This window comes from Eublepharis macularius, chromosome 2, assembly GCF_028583425.1.
Source record: "Eublepharis macularius isolate TG4126 chromosome 2, MPM_Emac_v1.0, whole genome shotgun sequence".
NCBI lineage: Eukaryota > Metazoa > Chordata > Lepidosauria > Squamata > Eublepharidae > Eublepharis > Eublepharis macularius.
Genome location: NC_072791.1, coordinates 107,327,132 through 107,341,092, shown reverse-complemented (window position 1 = coordinate 107,341,092; position 13,961 = coordinate 107,327,132). Strand labels below are relative to the sequence as shown.

General features: G+C 44.0%; 2 protein-coding genes across 3 annotated transcripts in view; one reads left to right on the top strand and one right to left on the bottom strand.

The window, feature by feature from the left end:
* The window catches only part of METTL15 (methyltransferase like 15), a 347,029-nt gene extending 334,588 nt beyond the window's left edge, over positions 1-12,441 (bottom strand). The window contains exons 1-2 of one of the 2 annotated variants that reach the window (XM_054972078.1): positions 12,370-12,441; positions 6,369-6,650 (exon numbers count right to left, since the gene is read on the bottom strand). In XM_054972078.1, coding sequence (XP_054828053.1) covers positions 6,369-6,635 — 267 coding nt within the window. In that variant the 5' untranslated portion in view covers positions 6,636-6,650; positions 12,370-12,441. Of the gene's footprint in view, positions 1-6,368; positions 6,651-10,553; positions 10,703-12,369 lie in introns of those variants that run through there. The other variant, XM_054972077.1, reaches the window with a different exon arrangement.
* Positions 12,442-13,022: 581 nt separating this feature from the next.
* Positions 13,023-13,961, top strand: part of KIF18A (kinesin family member 18A) — a 141,460-nt gene continuing 140,521 nt past the window's right edge. The window contains exon 1 of the mRNA XM_054972147.1: positions 13,023-13,094. The gene's annotated coding sequence lies outside the window, so the exon portion shown is untranslated. The remainder of the gene's footprint in view (positions 13,095-13,961) is intronic.

The window sequence follows — 13,961 nt, the reverse complement described above, 5'->3', positions numbered from 1 at the left end:
AAAAGTTGTCCAAATATGAATGATTAACCTAAACTGGGGATAATTCATCTCACAATAAATTAACTATAATGTGTTTCTAATAGTATTAAAATCAATATTTTATACAACTGTAAAACTAATATGAAAAGTTGTTATTCTAAAAATCTTCATCTACTTGCATATTAAAGTTATACCAGCAAGAATTAGTCTTTATGTAGAAAACTATGATTTAAATCAAGCCTTACTGACTAGTGATTTAAATCGCGATTTAAATCAGTTTGATTTAAATCAAATCCACCCTGCTGCTGAGCTCTGGCTTTGCTCTCTCTCGCTAGCCTTCGCCAATAGCCTCAGCTTGCTCCTCCCTGGCGTCCTTGGGAAGGCCCCTTTTATCTCTTCCTCCTCACCACCACCACCTGTGTTCCCTCCCATCACCTGGCCCAGGCTCCTTCCCCTTCCCATCTCCCACCTCCGCTTCCCCTGATAGGGCTATCCTTTCTCCTACCCCGTCTGTCTCCCCCATGGGCCAATCCTGTGCCTCCCTAAGACCCCTGCCCTGTCTCCCAGCCTCCCGCCTCCCATCCCCCAGCATGCCTGGCTGAGCCCGCCCCCCTGTCATTGGGTGGGGCCTCTTCCGGCCTGGCAGCATGGCGGCATCCCAGCCCGTCGTCGAGCCCGGCCCGGGCAAGGGCTCCGCTGGGACGGCCCACAGAAGGGCAGGCCGGGCTCTCAGGGCCTTCGGTGCCGCTCCCGTGGCCTACGCCAGGGCCTGCTGCGGTGGCAGCGCCCTCCACAGGCCAGCAGCCAGAGCCTCCTCCTGGGCCGCGGCTGCCCGGCTTGCCGGCGGCACAGAGACGCAGCTCACCAGCGAGGCGGCCGCGGAGCCTCCACTGGGCTCTCCCAGCCCGGTAAGTCCGTGGTGGGGGGGCCGCCGGGCGGGTCGATGTCTCCCGGCGGGAGGGTGGACAGCGGGCAAAGGGTATAACACTTGTAGTGGGAGCCATATATCCTAGAAGTCTCTGGATCTCTATAGCAGGTTGGAACCTATTCCTGTACATCTTGGTAACCAATGACTGTATTGTTCTAGCCCTAGACTGGGGTAGAAAAGCCTTGCCCTGGGTGGCATCTAAGGTAGTACCAATGAACTGAATCACTTGGGTGAGGATAAGGGAAGATTTCTTCCAGTTAACTACTAGGCCCAGGGAAGATACCATCTGAACCGTGAGCAAAATCTGGTCCTGGAGGGAGTCCCTCGAGTGTGCTACTAGGAGCCAACCATCAAGGTAGGGTTAAACACAACATTCCCTGGTTCTAAGATGAGCTACCACTACAGCCATGCACTTCGTGAAGGTACGTGGGGCAGAGAACAGGCCAAAAGGGAGTACTGTGTACTGAAAGATCTCTCCCTTAAAGGAGAATCTGAGATACTTCCTGTGTTTAGCATGGATGGCTATATGGAACTAAGTGTCCTTTAAATCTAACACAGCGAACCAGGTGTCTGGTTCTAAATACTGTAAAATACCAGCAAGAGTCAGCATCCTGAATTTCTCAACTTTAATGAAAACATTCAAATTATGCAAGTCTAAAATGGGGAGAAGGCCACCATCCTTTTTCTCAACAAAGAAATATCTTGAATAAAAATCAAATAAAGAGTCCCCAGTGGGTACTCGCTGTATCGCCCCTTTGGAGAACAGCTCCTCAATAACAGGGGTGAGAACTTCTATGGAACATGTGGAAACATTAGAGGGCAGGGATAACATGGGTAACTCCATAAACCTCAGACGATAACCTTGTTGAACAATCTTGAGGACCCAAGAGTCCACACTAATTGCAGCCCAGGCCTGGTAAAAGGAGGCTAATCTACTCCCAAACTGAGGTGAGGCCTGTAAGGGGGCGGTCAGTCAGAAAAGTTGCTTTTGCCCCTGTGTTGATTTAGGGAATTGAGCACGCTGTTGACGAGGCCTAGATTTGTAGGGTCTCTTGGTGTTTGCACGAGAGTAGTTAGGGTAAGTGCGGTGTTGATAGTGCTGGTAAGGATACCTCTGGCGGTAGTTAAATTTAGCTCTGTTCTGATAACGGAACTTTTGAGCATACTGCTGCTGCTGTTGTTGAGGTGCAATCACCCCCAGTGAGCGTGCTGTTTGCTGATTCTTCTTCATTTGCTGCAACGATTCATCCGTCCGCTCCAAGAAGAGGGATCCCCCTTCAAAGGGGAAATCCTCTATTTTGCTCCTCTTCTCCTGGGGTAATGCAGTGAGCTGAGCCAAGAATGACGTCTGAGGACTATTGCCGAAGCCATTACCCATGTCGAACAGTCAACTGAATGTTGACCTGCCGACATCTGTTGTTTGGCCAACTTGGTGGCTTCGCCTTGGAGGGCCCTGATAAGGGTCTTCTTTTCCTCCATGAGGTCCCCAGGGTAGTTGGAAAGTTGTTCCCACAAAAAGAGGCTATATGAGCCCATAATGGCCTGATAGTTAGCAATCCTAAATTCCAGGGCGGCTGAGGAATAAATTTTCCAGCCCAAAGTATCCACTTTACACCCCTCCTTATCAACAGGGGAGGAATGGGAGCCATAACGGTGTTTGGACTGCACCTCTTCTGTGATGAGAGAGGAGGGACATGGATGGGTAAAAAGAAATCCACAATTCTTTTGTTGGAGCTTGTAGCTGGTCTCAACCTTCCTGGACGTCACAGGAGAGGAGGCAGGCTTCTCCCAGACACTTAGTGCGATATCCAACATGTCTTCCACAACCGGAAAAGCCACTGAAGTTGGGGAGTTGTTGTATAGTTCCTACAGCACCTTGCTCTTGGGTTTAGGAGTCTCAGATGCAATGTCAAAGTCAAGGGCTCTGGCCATCCTCAGCATTTGTTCAGAGAATAGGCGAGCATCCTCAGTTGGAGAGGGTGAAGCAATATCCCCCACTGTCTCCTCAGAGGAGGGGTCTGAGACCAATTCAAAAGTCACATCTGAACAGGAGTGTACCTCGTCCTCTCCATCAGATTCAGCAAGTTGAGAAGACCGTGCATCGAAGCGATGAGATGAAACTGAAGGCGCAGTAGATGCCTGGTATGGAACGGTCTGGATCGGAACTGGTAGCCTAGAAGAAGACTGAAACGAAGGTATCAGAACCAATTGAAAACCCGACATCAATGGAACCGGGTGTAGTGGAACCGAAGGAAGCATCGGAGCCGATGGAATCCATGTCAAGAATTCTTGCCAGCTCGGGGCTTGCGTCCGGAAAGACATTAAAGGCCATGACACCGAGGTGCTGGGCATTTGGGTATAAGTACCCAACTGAAGTGGTACCATCGGTTTTGAACATGGTGTATTATTAGGGACCACCGTAGGAGGAAACGTAGGAGGAAACGGGATGAGATGAAACTGAAGGCGCAGTAGATGCCTGGTATGGAACGGTCTGGATAGGAACTGGTAGCCTAGAAGAAGACTGAAACGAAGGTATCAGAACCAATTGAAAACCCGACATCAATGGAACTGGGTGTAGTGGAACCGAAGGAAGCATCGGAGCCGATGGAATCCATGTCAAGAATTCTTGCCAGCTCGGGGCTTGCGTCCGGAAAGACATTAAAGGCCATGACACCGAGGTGCTGGGCATTTGGGTATAAGTACCCAACTGAAGTGGTACCATCGGTTTTGAACATGGTGTATTATTAGGGACCACCGTAGGAGGAAACGGGTTTTGAACTGGTTCCGGTGAAAAATGTTGGAATTCTTCGGATGGGCTGAAGTCCTCTATCTCTCGTTGTAATAAGGGAGTAGGCGGTGGATATGGTGTATGAAGATCCTGTAGGGTATCCCCTTCCACAACAAGAGAGGGGGTAGAACTAACAGACCGGTGACGGTGATGATGTTTGGTCTTTGATTTCGACTTCTTTACGGAGGGTTCTCCCAAGTGCCCTCCCTCAGAGGAGTGGTGTTTCTTTGAATGGGATCCCTGCTCTTTATTCTTAGGAGACCGATGTTTCTTTGCATCCAAAGTAGGTTCCAGCGGTCTTGATGGAACCGATGCAGCATTCAAAGAAGGGCCAGGTGGAACCGGTGGTAGGTTCCGAGATGGATCCGGAGTACTCACCCTCGACGTGGAGGGATTCGCGTCGGAATGCTGTTTGGGCTTTCTATCTGAAGGTAGTTTAGCAGACAGTTTTGCCGAGCCTGTAAGGGATCGTTCCCAAAGTGCTGCCTTCAAACGCGCAGCACGGTCATTTCTAGCCTTTGGGGTGAAGCTCTTACAATGTTGGCAGGCCCCGATATTGTGCCCTTCTCCTAAGCAGAGTAGACAGAGTTGATCCCCATCGGAGTGCGGCATTCTAGTGTTGCATTGCAAACACTTCTTGAAAATAGCTTTTTGAGACATACTGTAGAATAAAGATACAGAGAACAGAGGAGAAGAACCTTTCACAGCGGCGAAAAGAAAGGAACTGAGGGAAGAGGGATCGCTCCACCCAGCAACACGGCACGCGGCGGGAACTGTCGCGCATGCGTGTTGTGGTGCGAGAGCGCCCTCTACTGTCTGAGAGCTTGAAAAATCCTTTTCGGCGGCTGGCCTGGGGCTGCACAGTCCCAGTGTGTGCTTGCATCGAAGACTGTAGACGAACATTGATTTAGAACAACAGGTCAGCATTAGCATTGGCATGGATGGGGCTCAGACATGACAGTGACATAATGAAAAAACCAAACTTCTCCCTATCTTCCTTTAGCAATTCTTTTATACTTTTAACTTAATGGGACATCTACCTTCATAGCTGTATTTCTGCTTCTGACATATTCAATAGTTTGTCTTGATTTAGCAATGTGTTCCTCAAATGCCTTATCAGTATTTATTTGGTCAAAGGTAAAGGTCTTCTTTTCTGTCCTCATATGAGTAAGAATTTCATGTTATAATCTGCCTTTTACTGCTTCATTAATCATATTGGCTCTCTAACGAGTTATGTTGGTTGAGGGAAAGCCAGTCTTCCCAACAGGGATCTCTCACTGCTCCCAGCTTTCTCTCTCAAAAGATTTGGGAAACTTCCCCTTCAGTAGCCACCACCATGACTTTCTGATCTTTGCTCCCTCATTAATTTGGTGCCAGGAGGAACATCAAACAGGGTTGTTTCAGTAACATTAGCCACAGCAAGGCATGCAGGTAGGAATCAAAGCAATCTCTTAAATAAATACAACTTTATTTGACTAGCATATCTCTAGAGCAGGGGTTCTTAGATTTCAGGGGATCCGTGAACTTGGATGGGAAAAAATTACTTCTTTATTTAAATTAATCTAATTTAAATTATGTACTTTATTGTATGCACTTAAAAACAATTATTCTGAGAAGGGGTGCATAGGCTTCACCAGACTGCCAAAGGGGACCATGGCACAAAATAGGTTAATAACCTCTGCTCTAGAGTATATAGGCTATAGGAACTAAAGATGCAGAGACTAAAAAAGAAAATGAGACAGATTTCCAAGCTAACTTATAAAACTACAGTACCTAATATCTCTTACCCCATCCCACCTGGGATAGCCGATGGTATATGCATAAGAAGAGTACTACTGCTGTCATTCCCGTGGACATGCTCCTTCAGTCACACTTATCCACACAAAGAAAGAAAAGCTTATTTTCTATTCTCTTTCCAATGGGTAGAAAGGTTGCAGCCAATCTGGGTTCTGTCTCCAGCAGCCCACCAGAACTTAGTAGCCAATAGACAGGTGGTTAAACATCAGAAGGGCTCAAGGGTTTCACTCTGGGTTGTGAAAACCATGTCTATCTGGCTGAGATGGGATCTCCAAGTCCAGCCATCTCATAAGCACCAGTCCATCTCCATATAAATGTCCACTCTTCCCAAGATGAAAATATTTGTCCTGCTCTCAATCCATGACAGACTATGGGCTTTCCTAACATGTAGAATTCTTAGCTTCTATTTATGGAATCTTTAAATAATCTCCCAACTTAACGAAAAGATCTAACCTAACAGTGGAATCCTAAACAAAGTTACACCTTTCTAAGCCTGTTGATATCAATGGACTTAGAAGAGTGTAAGTGTGCTTAGGACTGCACTATAATTTTCCACTTCACGTTCCTTTTGACAAAGGAGCTCTATTTGAAATCAGACTTTCTGTGTTACTTTCAAGTTATAAACGTGAATTTTATAGTGTCACAGTCACCATATAATGCAATATTGCAGTACTGACATTCCATACAGAAGGATTATATAAATATTAAAAGTCAGATCATGTAAACATAATACCTTAATCCAAACCACAAATCAATTTAGTAGAATAGGCTTTTCAAATTACAGTATATTATTTTCTCTATACTAATAATCTCAGAACAGTAAAGAACAACAACTATTATTAATGTACATTAATTCCATAAGAAACTCCAACTTACCTGTCCTTGCTGCAGCTCTAAAAGATTAACAACTTCTTTAACCATAACAGGAATATGAAGTTGACGATGACATTGTTCGTTGACTACACCGCAGTGTAACTTTTCATCAGCATAAACATTGACTGATTTTTCTTCAGCTCCACATTCATTTGCTAATGAAGAGTGTATGTTTCTGACCCATATATTTAAGCAATTTGGGCTAGATCTAATTAAACTATAGTAAGTAAATCTGTTGCAGAGTTTGCCTAAATCTGGAAGTCGATTCATATTGTAGAAGTCAACCTGGGAATAAACATCAGAAATCTAAATTAGTATCTTCAACATGGCTTAATGAAAGGAAAACCATCAAGAAGCAATAGTACTTGTTGTTTTACAAACTGTCATAGAAAGATGACACTATACTGCAGATACCAATGAAAATTGGTGATAAAAAGACTAACATTACATGTAAAGGGAATTAAGCATCATGAAGTGCAGAGAACATGAGCCTCAGATGCCAGAAACATGGCTTCAAAGCTCTATTCTGTTATGAAGATCACTGGGTGGCCTTAGGCAAACTGTTATCCCTTAGGCTTTGTTCAGCTAGAGGGGGAAACCATCTTACAAGCCTTGCTCCCATGCCCTTGGTACACACAAGGCAAGTTATTTAGTTTTTTGGCAGAAAAATATGTAACATACGTTGCCTCAATCTTATAAAGATTTATAATACAGATGATAACTGAACTATCATTAACTGTTTAAACTGTGTTGTAAATATCTTTAAGCTACAGTAAGGGCTCAGAGGTTCCATTTTCACTGACCATTAGTTAGGTTCTGGGTTGGTAGTTTAAAACTATATAAACAGCCTCAAAAATCAATGGGTATTCTAATACAAAATCAATATGGATAATAACTTCCTCCCAAACAGATTGAATAAATGGATATGGCCAAAGTATATGTTTAAAAACATGCACTGTAGGCTAGAGCCAGCAACAGACACTGTACTTAGTCCATTACTAAAAAGGCACCATGGTATCCAATACACCCTACAAATGATATCTGCCGAATAAGTTGCAGCTTAAAATCCATATAAGTAACATAGCATTTAAGGCCTTAGCCCTCTGCTTTAGCAAAACTGGGAGATCTAACTTCTTATTCCACTCATTCTTGAGACTCTGCCTGTTATATTTATTAACCAACATCAAATATTTATAAACAAATATTGAAGATTTTTTTTTGCATAGGTTCAATAAGAATTTTCAGAAGAAGGGCAGACTCTGAAACATTCAATGCTTCAGGGGAATATTTGGATATGACAATATTGTCATTCAACGCAAGCTGATAAGTTATACCTAGAGCTGAGAAAATGACAAAAACTCATCATCATAGCTTATCAATTGATCCAAAGGAAAAATCCTCCTATACGTCTAAGCCTTCCATAGAAAAGATTCCCCCCCCCCTATTTTTAAATCTGGATTGGCCCATAACGTTAATTTTGCATTTGAAAATTGATATTGTCATGCCACTATGTATCACAGTTCTCTAACTGCAGAAACTGCAGGATGAACAGAAACCATTTTAGCATGAGTAGACCCTAATGCACTCCATTGAAAGAGGAGGATCAAACAAGAAGCCTCCAAAAGAGCCCAAGATGGATAATCCACCTCAGAGGACCAGTCCCATTAATTAATACAAATTAACAGCTAATATATAATAACATAACCTAAGATAAGGAAAGCCAACTCCTTTCATTAAATGGAAATTGTATCCTCTTTAGAGAAATCTAAGGTGGTAAGGAGCCCCACATAAATTTCTAAAATAAAGTATTAATTTTATGAATATATCTGCAAGGCATATGAAAAGGAACTGAATGTAAACCATATATAATTCTAGGTATAATATAATCGTTTTGACTCTATTTACTGTGCACCATAGTGAAATATTTAAAACTGCCTATTTGTCCAGAACCAAGGATATATCAACAATCAACTTGTTAAAATTCAACTAATCATATACTTAATATTTCTAGGAATCAACATTCCAAGATAAGTGATGTGTGGACATTATCAGAACTATTCATTAGGAAATACACACTGTGATATATTTTCTCCCGAGAGCATTAATGCAGATTTTGTTCAATTAATCAAATAGCTAGACAAATCACAATACTGGAGACACGTGACCACTACTCATAAGTCAATGGACAGAGGACCTTACAACTTCACATTCTAACATAAGCCATATAGACAACAAGTGCAGATGGACCTAATTTTTATTATTTGGAAACCTTCTATGGATGGTTACATGTAGAATTCTTACTATTATAATACTTTTATTTATATTGTGTATGAGGCTGGTTTTCTTTCCAAATAAAAATAATTTTTTTAGATATATTTAAACTATGTTTCTCATGAATACCTATGGCCTACATACAACCTAAAAGGAAAACAACCCTGAATGTAAGTCAATTCCCCTTTAAAAAGGGCTATGCACAAAGGGTTCTTTCCTAATTATTGCATATTAACTTGCATGTGAATATATGACTGCCCCCTCGTTTCCCTTAGTTTTCCTTTCAAGTAAGCAGGGTATCTTGTTATTCTAGGGATGAGACACCATATACTTTTAAATTTCCCAGGCTATAATGCTCATCTTCCCACGATACTACCTTTTGGGTCAAAGGTCATTACTTATTTTTAAATGCATCAAAACATATATTTCAAGGATCTGACATGTTTTTTTCTATGCAGCATATCTATTGTACATACACCACATTCTCCTAGCTACTACTATGTTCGCTTCAATTGGATGTTGCCTGAAACATAGTCAAGAAGGTATTATACTATGCTATCAGAAACAATTAAGGGATTTATTATCATCTGAGAAACAGAAGAATTACAGTTAGTTCCAACCCTTTGCCCTGAACAGAGAAGAAGTAAGGGGAAATACCAACTAGACTTCCAAGGTATGAACTTTCAAGAGTCAAAGCTCTCTTTATCAGATAATGATCTTCAGAAGGGAGCTTTGACTCTTGAAACCTCACTCTCTGGAAATCTAGTTGGTCTTTATAGTACTATTGGACCTGGATCTTGCCCTCTGACTCCAGATCAACATGGCTACACACCTCAAACTATCTCTGGAGCGTAAAGAGACTATTAATAATAAAGTAACAGGATAATGCAGTAGTGAGTAATAATTTAGCAGTAGTGAATGATAATTTAACTGGCTAGTTAAATGGCCTGAATAGCCCAGCTTAGGCCCAAACTTGTCAGAACTTGGAAAATAAGCAGGGTAGTTCTTTGTTGGGAAGACCACTAAGAAAACTGGTGAGTGCCATGCAAAGGAAGGTAGTTGCAAGCCACCTCTGCTTGTCTCTTGCCTGGAACACCCCAGAGCAGGGGTTGTCATGAGTTGGTTGTGATTCTGGCACACTCTTCTTTGCCCCGACCTGGATAGCCCAGGGTACTCCAATCTCAGAAGCTAAGTAGGGTCAGCCATGGTTAATACTTGGGATGGGAGCTGACCAAGGAAGTCTAGAGTTGCTATATAGAGGCAAGCAATGGCAAACCGCCTCTGAATATTGCTTGGTTTGAAAACCCAATAGAGTTGTCATAAGCTGGCTGCAACTTGATGGTAAAAGTTTTTGTGTGTGTATGATTTCCCACATCCTTACTTCAGCTGTGGTCCAGCACCATATATACTAGAATCATTTCTTCAGTACAATCATTTTCCATTCTGTATTTTTAGCTTTCTTCAGCAGCAGTAGCCGCAGGATCAAGGCTGCAAAATTCCTTACATCTCTCTGTACTTTTGGAGTTTCAGTCCACTTCTGTTCTACTTTAGTCCCTCTGCTTTCCTAGATTATCAAGTGCATATTTTATACTTGTGTCACACAAACAATAGCATAATAATACTAATATGAGGGGGTAAATTGGTTCTTTTGGTTTAAGGGCTATTTTGACATTTCATTTGTCGTCCTTTCCTCGCATCCTCCAGGTATTTTTCAACTAGGTTTATTATTCTTATTTTGCATCTTCCCTTACCACGCTTCAAAAAGCCAAAGCCTTCGCTTGGATGTAGAGAAAGAAGGATACATGTCCAAAAGTATTCAGTGGAAAATACCTGACCACCACTTCCTTACCAACCAGGACTCGTCGTGAGACGGTGAGGGACAAGAGCATTTGTGGACAATGTAAAAAAGCATTTCACCTTCTTAAATCAGGAGAATTCGACGAGCCTTTCCTCCTTGCCCGTTTGCTCGTACACCCCCGTCCTCCGGCAGTTTGGGCCACTCAGAGGCAGTGCGAGGCGAATGCTTCGTGAGGCCGCTGCCCCCCTTCTGCGTTTCTTGTTGGCGCCTGCAGCGCCAGGTGGGTTGCTAATGGCCTTCCTCCCCAGAACAAGGCGCCCTTGCTTTGAGTTCCGCTGGAGAGCTCGGCGCCTCTTTCAAGGAAAGCAACTACCCAGCGTTTTGAGCTTTTCCTCTGAGTGTGGACGAGAAGTGCCAGCCCCGCGCCTTACTCACTCCCTTTCGCGGTTCCCTTGCACTCATTAGGGGCGGCTACCTTGACCGTGCAGGGTTACTTCAGAATGAATCTTATCGAACTCTAAGGAACTGGCTTCTGAGTTAGGGTTGCCAGCCTCCAGGTAGCGGCTGGAGATCTCCCGGAATTACAACTGGAGGCCACAAAAAAAAAATTACAACTGGAGGCCACAAAAATCAGTTCACCTGGAGAAAATGGCTACTTTGGGGGTAGAATCTATGGAATTATGCCATGCCAAGGTCCTTTCGCTCTCCAAATCCCACTTTCTTCAGGTTGCAGCCCCCCCCCCAGATCTCCAGGAATTTCCCAAGTTGGAGGTGGCAACCCTATTCTGAGTAAACGTTCATAAACAGCTGGCTGCACCAATTCTCTAGAAAATGTAATGACAGGACTTCCCGCCTTCACATTTTTTTCCTCCCGTCGTTGTTCTCTTACACAGCCCACCCCAGCTTCTTTCTCAAAGCATTTTGTTCTTCCATCCTTTCTTCTCACTGCTCTCTCGAGCACCGAGATAGATAACCCCAAAAGAAAATTACGTGTTATTAGTAAACACTAGCCAACGATCACAGGCATCTAAATAGTAATAAAGTTGCCTGGCGGTTGTCTGCGTGACGTGTTGAAATAAAATTCTTCAACTCGTAGTAATGAAAGTCCCTGAACATACTCTTATTATGATGCAGTAATTAAGGGGGATAACCATTATAATCAGAATAACTGTCGCATACCCTTCCGCAACCCACACAATTCTAACAGGGATCTGTGTGCTTTCCCCATTTAGGTATTTTTTTTTATGGTTGTTGTGGGTTTTTGTTACGAGGTTTTGTGGGGTTGAGAGGAAGAGTTGCGTTTTCTTGCTCTTCATATTTCTCTAACACAAACACCACCCGCAACCAGCAAACCTGAACAGACTATCCGCAACCCTGTTGAGCGTTAAGACACAACTCTAAAAGGTAGATCTGTGCAGAGAAAGGGACCAGGATCCTCTGATGACTGACACTAGAGAAGCAAGCCGTCCCAGAGTGGGAGTTCATATTTTATTCCTTGTAACCGTTATATCCTCTGCTCACACAAGTTAGAGGAGCAGCTACATCTAACCCCATCCCCTGCACAAATCCTTTTCTTCCCCGTCACAGACCCACAATTGCTCAGCGTAATCAGTCACAGAATAACGACAAAACCCCCAAATTTTCACTCTGCGGTTTCCGGAAGCACTTCCCTACAGGAACGGCCGGGGAGAAGCGTTGCGGGGCCAGAAGAAAATGGGGTACGCTCTAACAGTCTCTCCAAGTTTTTTGGGTTTTTTTTTGGTCTCTTTAAAAAATGTCGGTGAGCTGTTTGCACGCACGAGAAACCAAGACCCTTCTACGCAATAATCTAAAATACCGAAGTTATTTTACTTGCAGCCGGGCGCTTTTTCAGCTTCGGCATGGAAAAGCCCACACGGGGACTACTTGAAACAAAGTTTAAATTAAATCACTCACGGCTACGAACACGCCCAGTCCGCACGTCACTTGACGTCAGGAATTTATAGGCTCAAAACCAGGCTGTTTAAAGCAGCTGGGCTGTCATTCTGCTGCGTCTCCTCAGGCGCATACGCCGAACGCAACAGGGCTCGTTTTAGGTAATGAGATTCAAAATTATGCCTTGCATCGTGCACTTGGAGCCAATTAAATGAAATTAGGGTTTGCTTCTGAACTGCAAGAAAATCCAAGTGCCTCTGTCTACATCATGAGCACGAAGGGGTAACTAGAGTATAGAATCAGGTACACTACGGCAACAAGAGCATGCTTCCCAAAGCTGGCAGCTTTAGGGAAACCATCACGTCCATCCCAAACACTTGCAACAAATCCCCCGCCTTTCCCTCAGTCGGAAAAGCCTTATATTGACCAGCGAAATACACTCCTTCCCGCCGAGCGACTTCCAGTCACCGCAAGGCAACCCGCCCACTCTTCCCCCTCCCGCGAGACCTCACAGATTCAACTGACGGATCCTCGTTTAGGTCAAAATATATCTACAACCTTCACCAGTGTGGTCGCGCTTGTGACGTTTAACATATAGGAGCCAATCAGAGGTCGTAGAAAAGTGAGAGTTAGTGTTTGAATTTGTGGCGAGCTGAACCGAGGGAATTCAGCCCTGGCAAGGGAGGGGGTGGACCGGGCAGGTCAACAGGCAACATAGGATCGCCAGAAAGGACCCCAATGCCAAGGTGAGCCGTGTGGCACCTAACCAGCGAGCGGGGCTCCGTAGCTTTGGTGTACCTAAGAGGGTCCTGATGCTATTTCTTAGCGTACGCGGGAGACGTCCCTCATGGGTCGCCAATGACTCGGTGCTTGCACAGAGGACTACCTTTACCGTTTACGCGGGAAAGTGCGTTCAGTTTATAAAGCTGCAGAATTAATCGATGGAGTGATGATCTGCTCTCATTCTCCAAAAGGGGATCTTAAGGCTTTGTTACTTATTACATGCGCGACCTCTTTCCATTTTTGTCAGTTTGTTTTCCTGTAGGATGGAGGGAGGGGCAGTATCGAGAAGGTTTCGCGAAAAGTTTGTTTAATGATGCAAAGTTGTGTGTGCTTATTTGGGGTTAACTCTTATTGAACTTAAGTTGTGCTTCATACTACACTTATTCTAGAGCAAAGTTCTCTTGAACTCAGCTGCCCTTCCTCCTGGCTTCAGCAGGCATGCTTAAGACTCATTTAAGTTGGTATTCCTACCCAAAAAGCGACTGTGGCAAACAGTTGGCTATTTCTTAGAATCATAGGGTTGAAAGGGGATCTCTAGGGTCATCTAGTTCAACCCCCTGCACAATGTAGGAAATTCACAATGATCCCCCCTCCCCCGGCTGCCCCAGTGACCCCTGCTCCATGCCCAGAAGATAGCAAAACACCTCCAGGATCCCTAGCCAAATTGGCCTGTGGAAAATTGCTGCCTGACCCCAAGGTATCAATTCTTCTCTCTCTCGCACACATACTCACACTATGTCTTGTATGGGATGGCTGGCAATGGAGGTTAGGATATAAGGGATGTGGTGTTGAGAAAAATGTAGTCTGCTGGTCCTTATTCTTCTGACTGG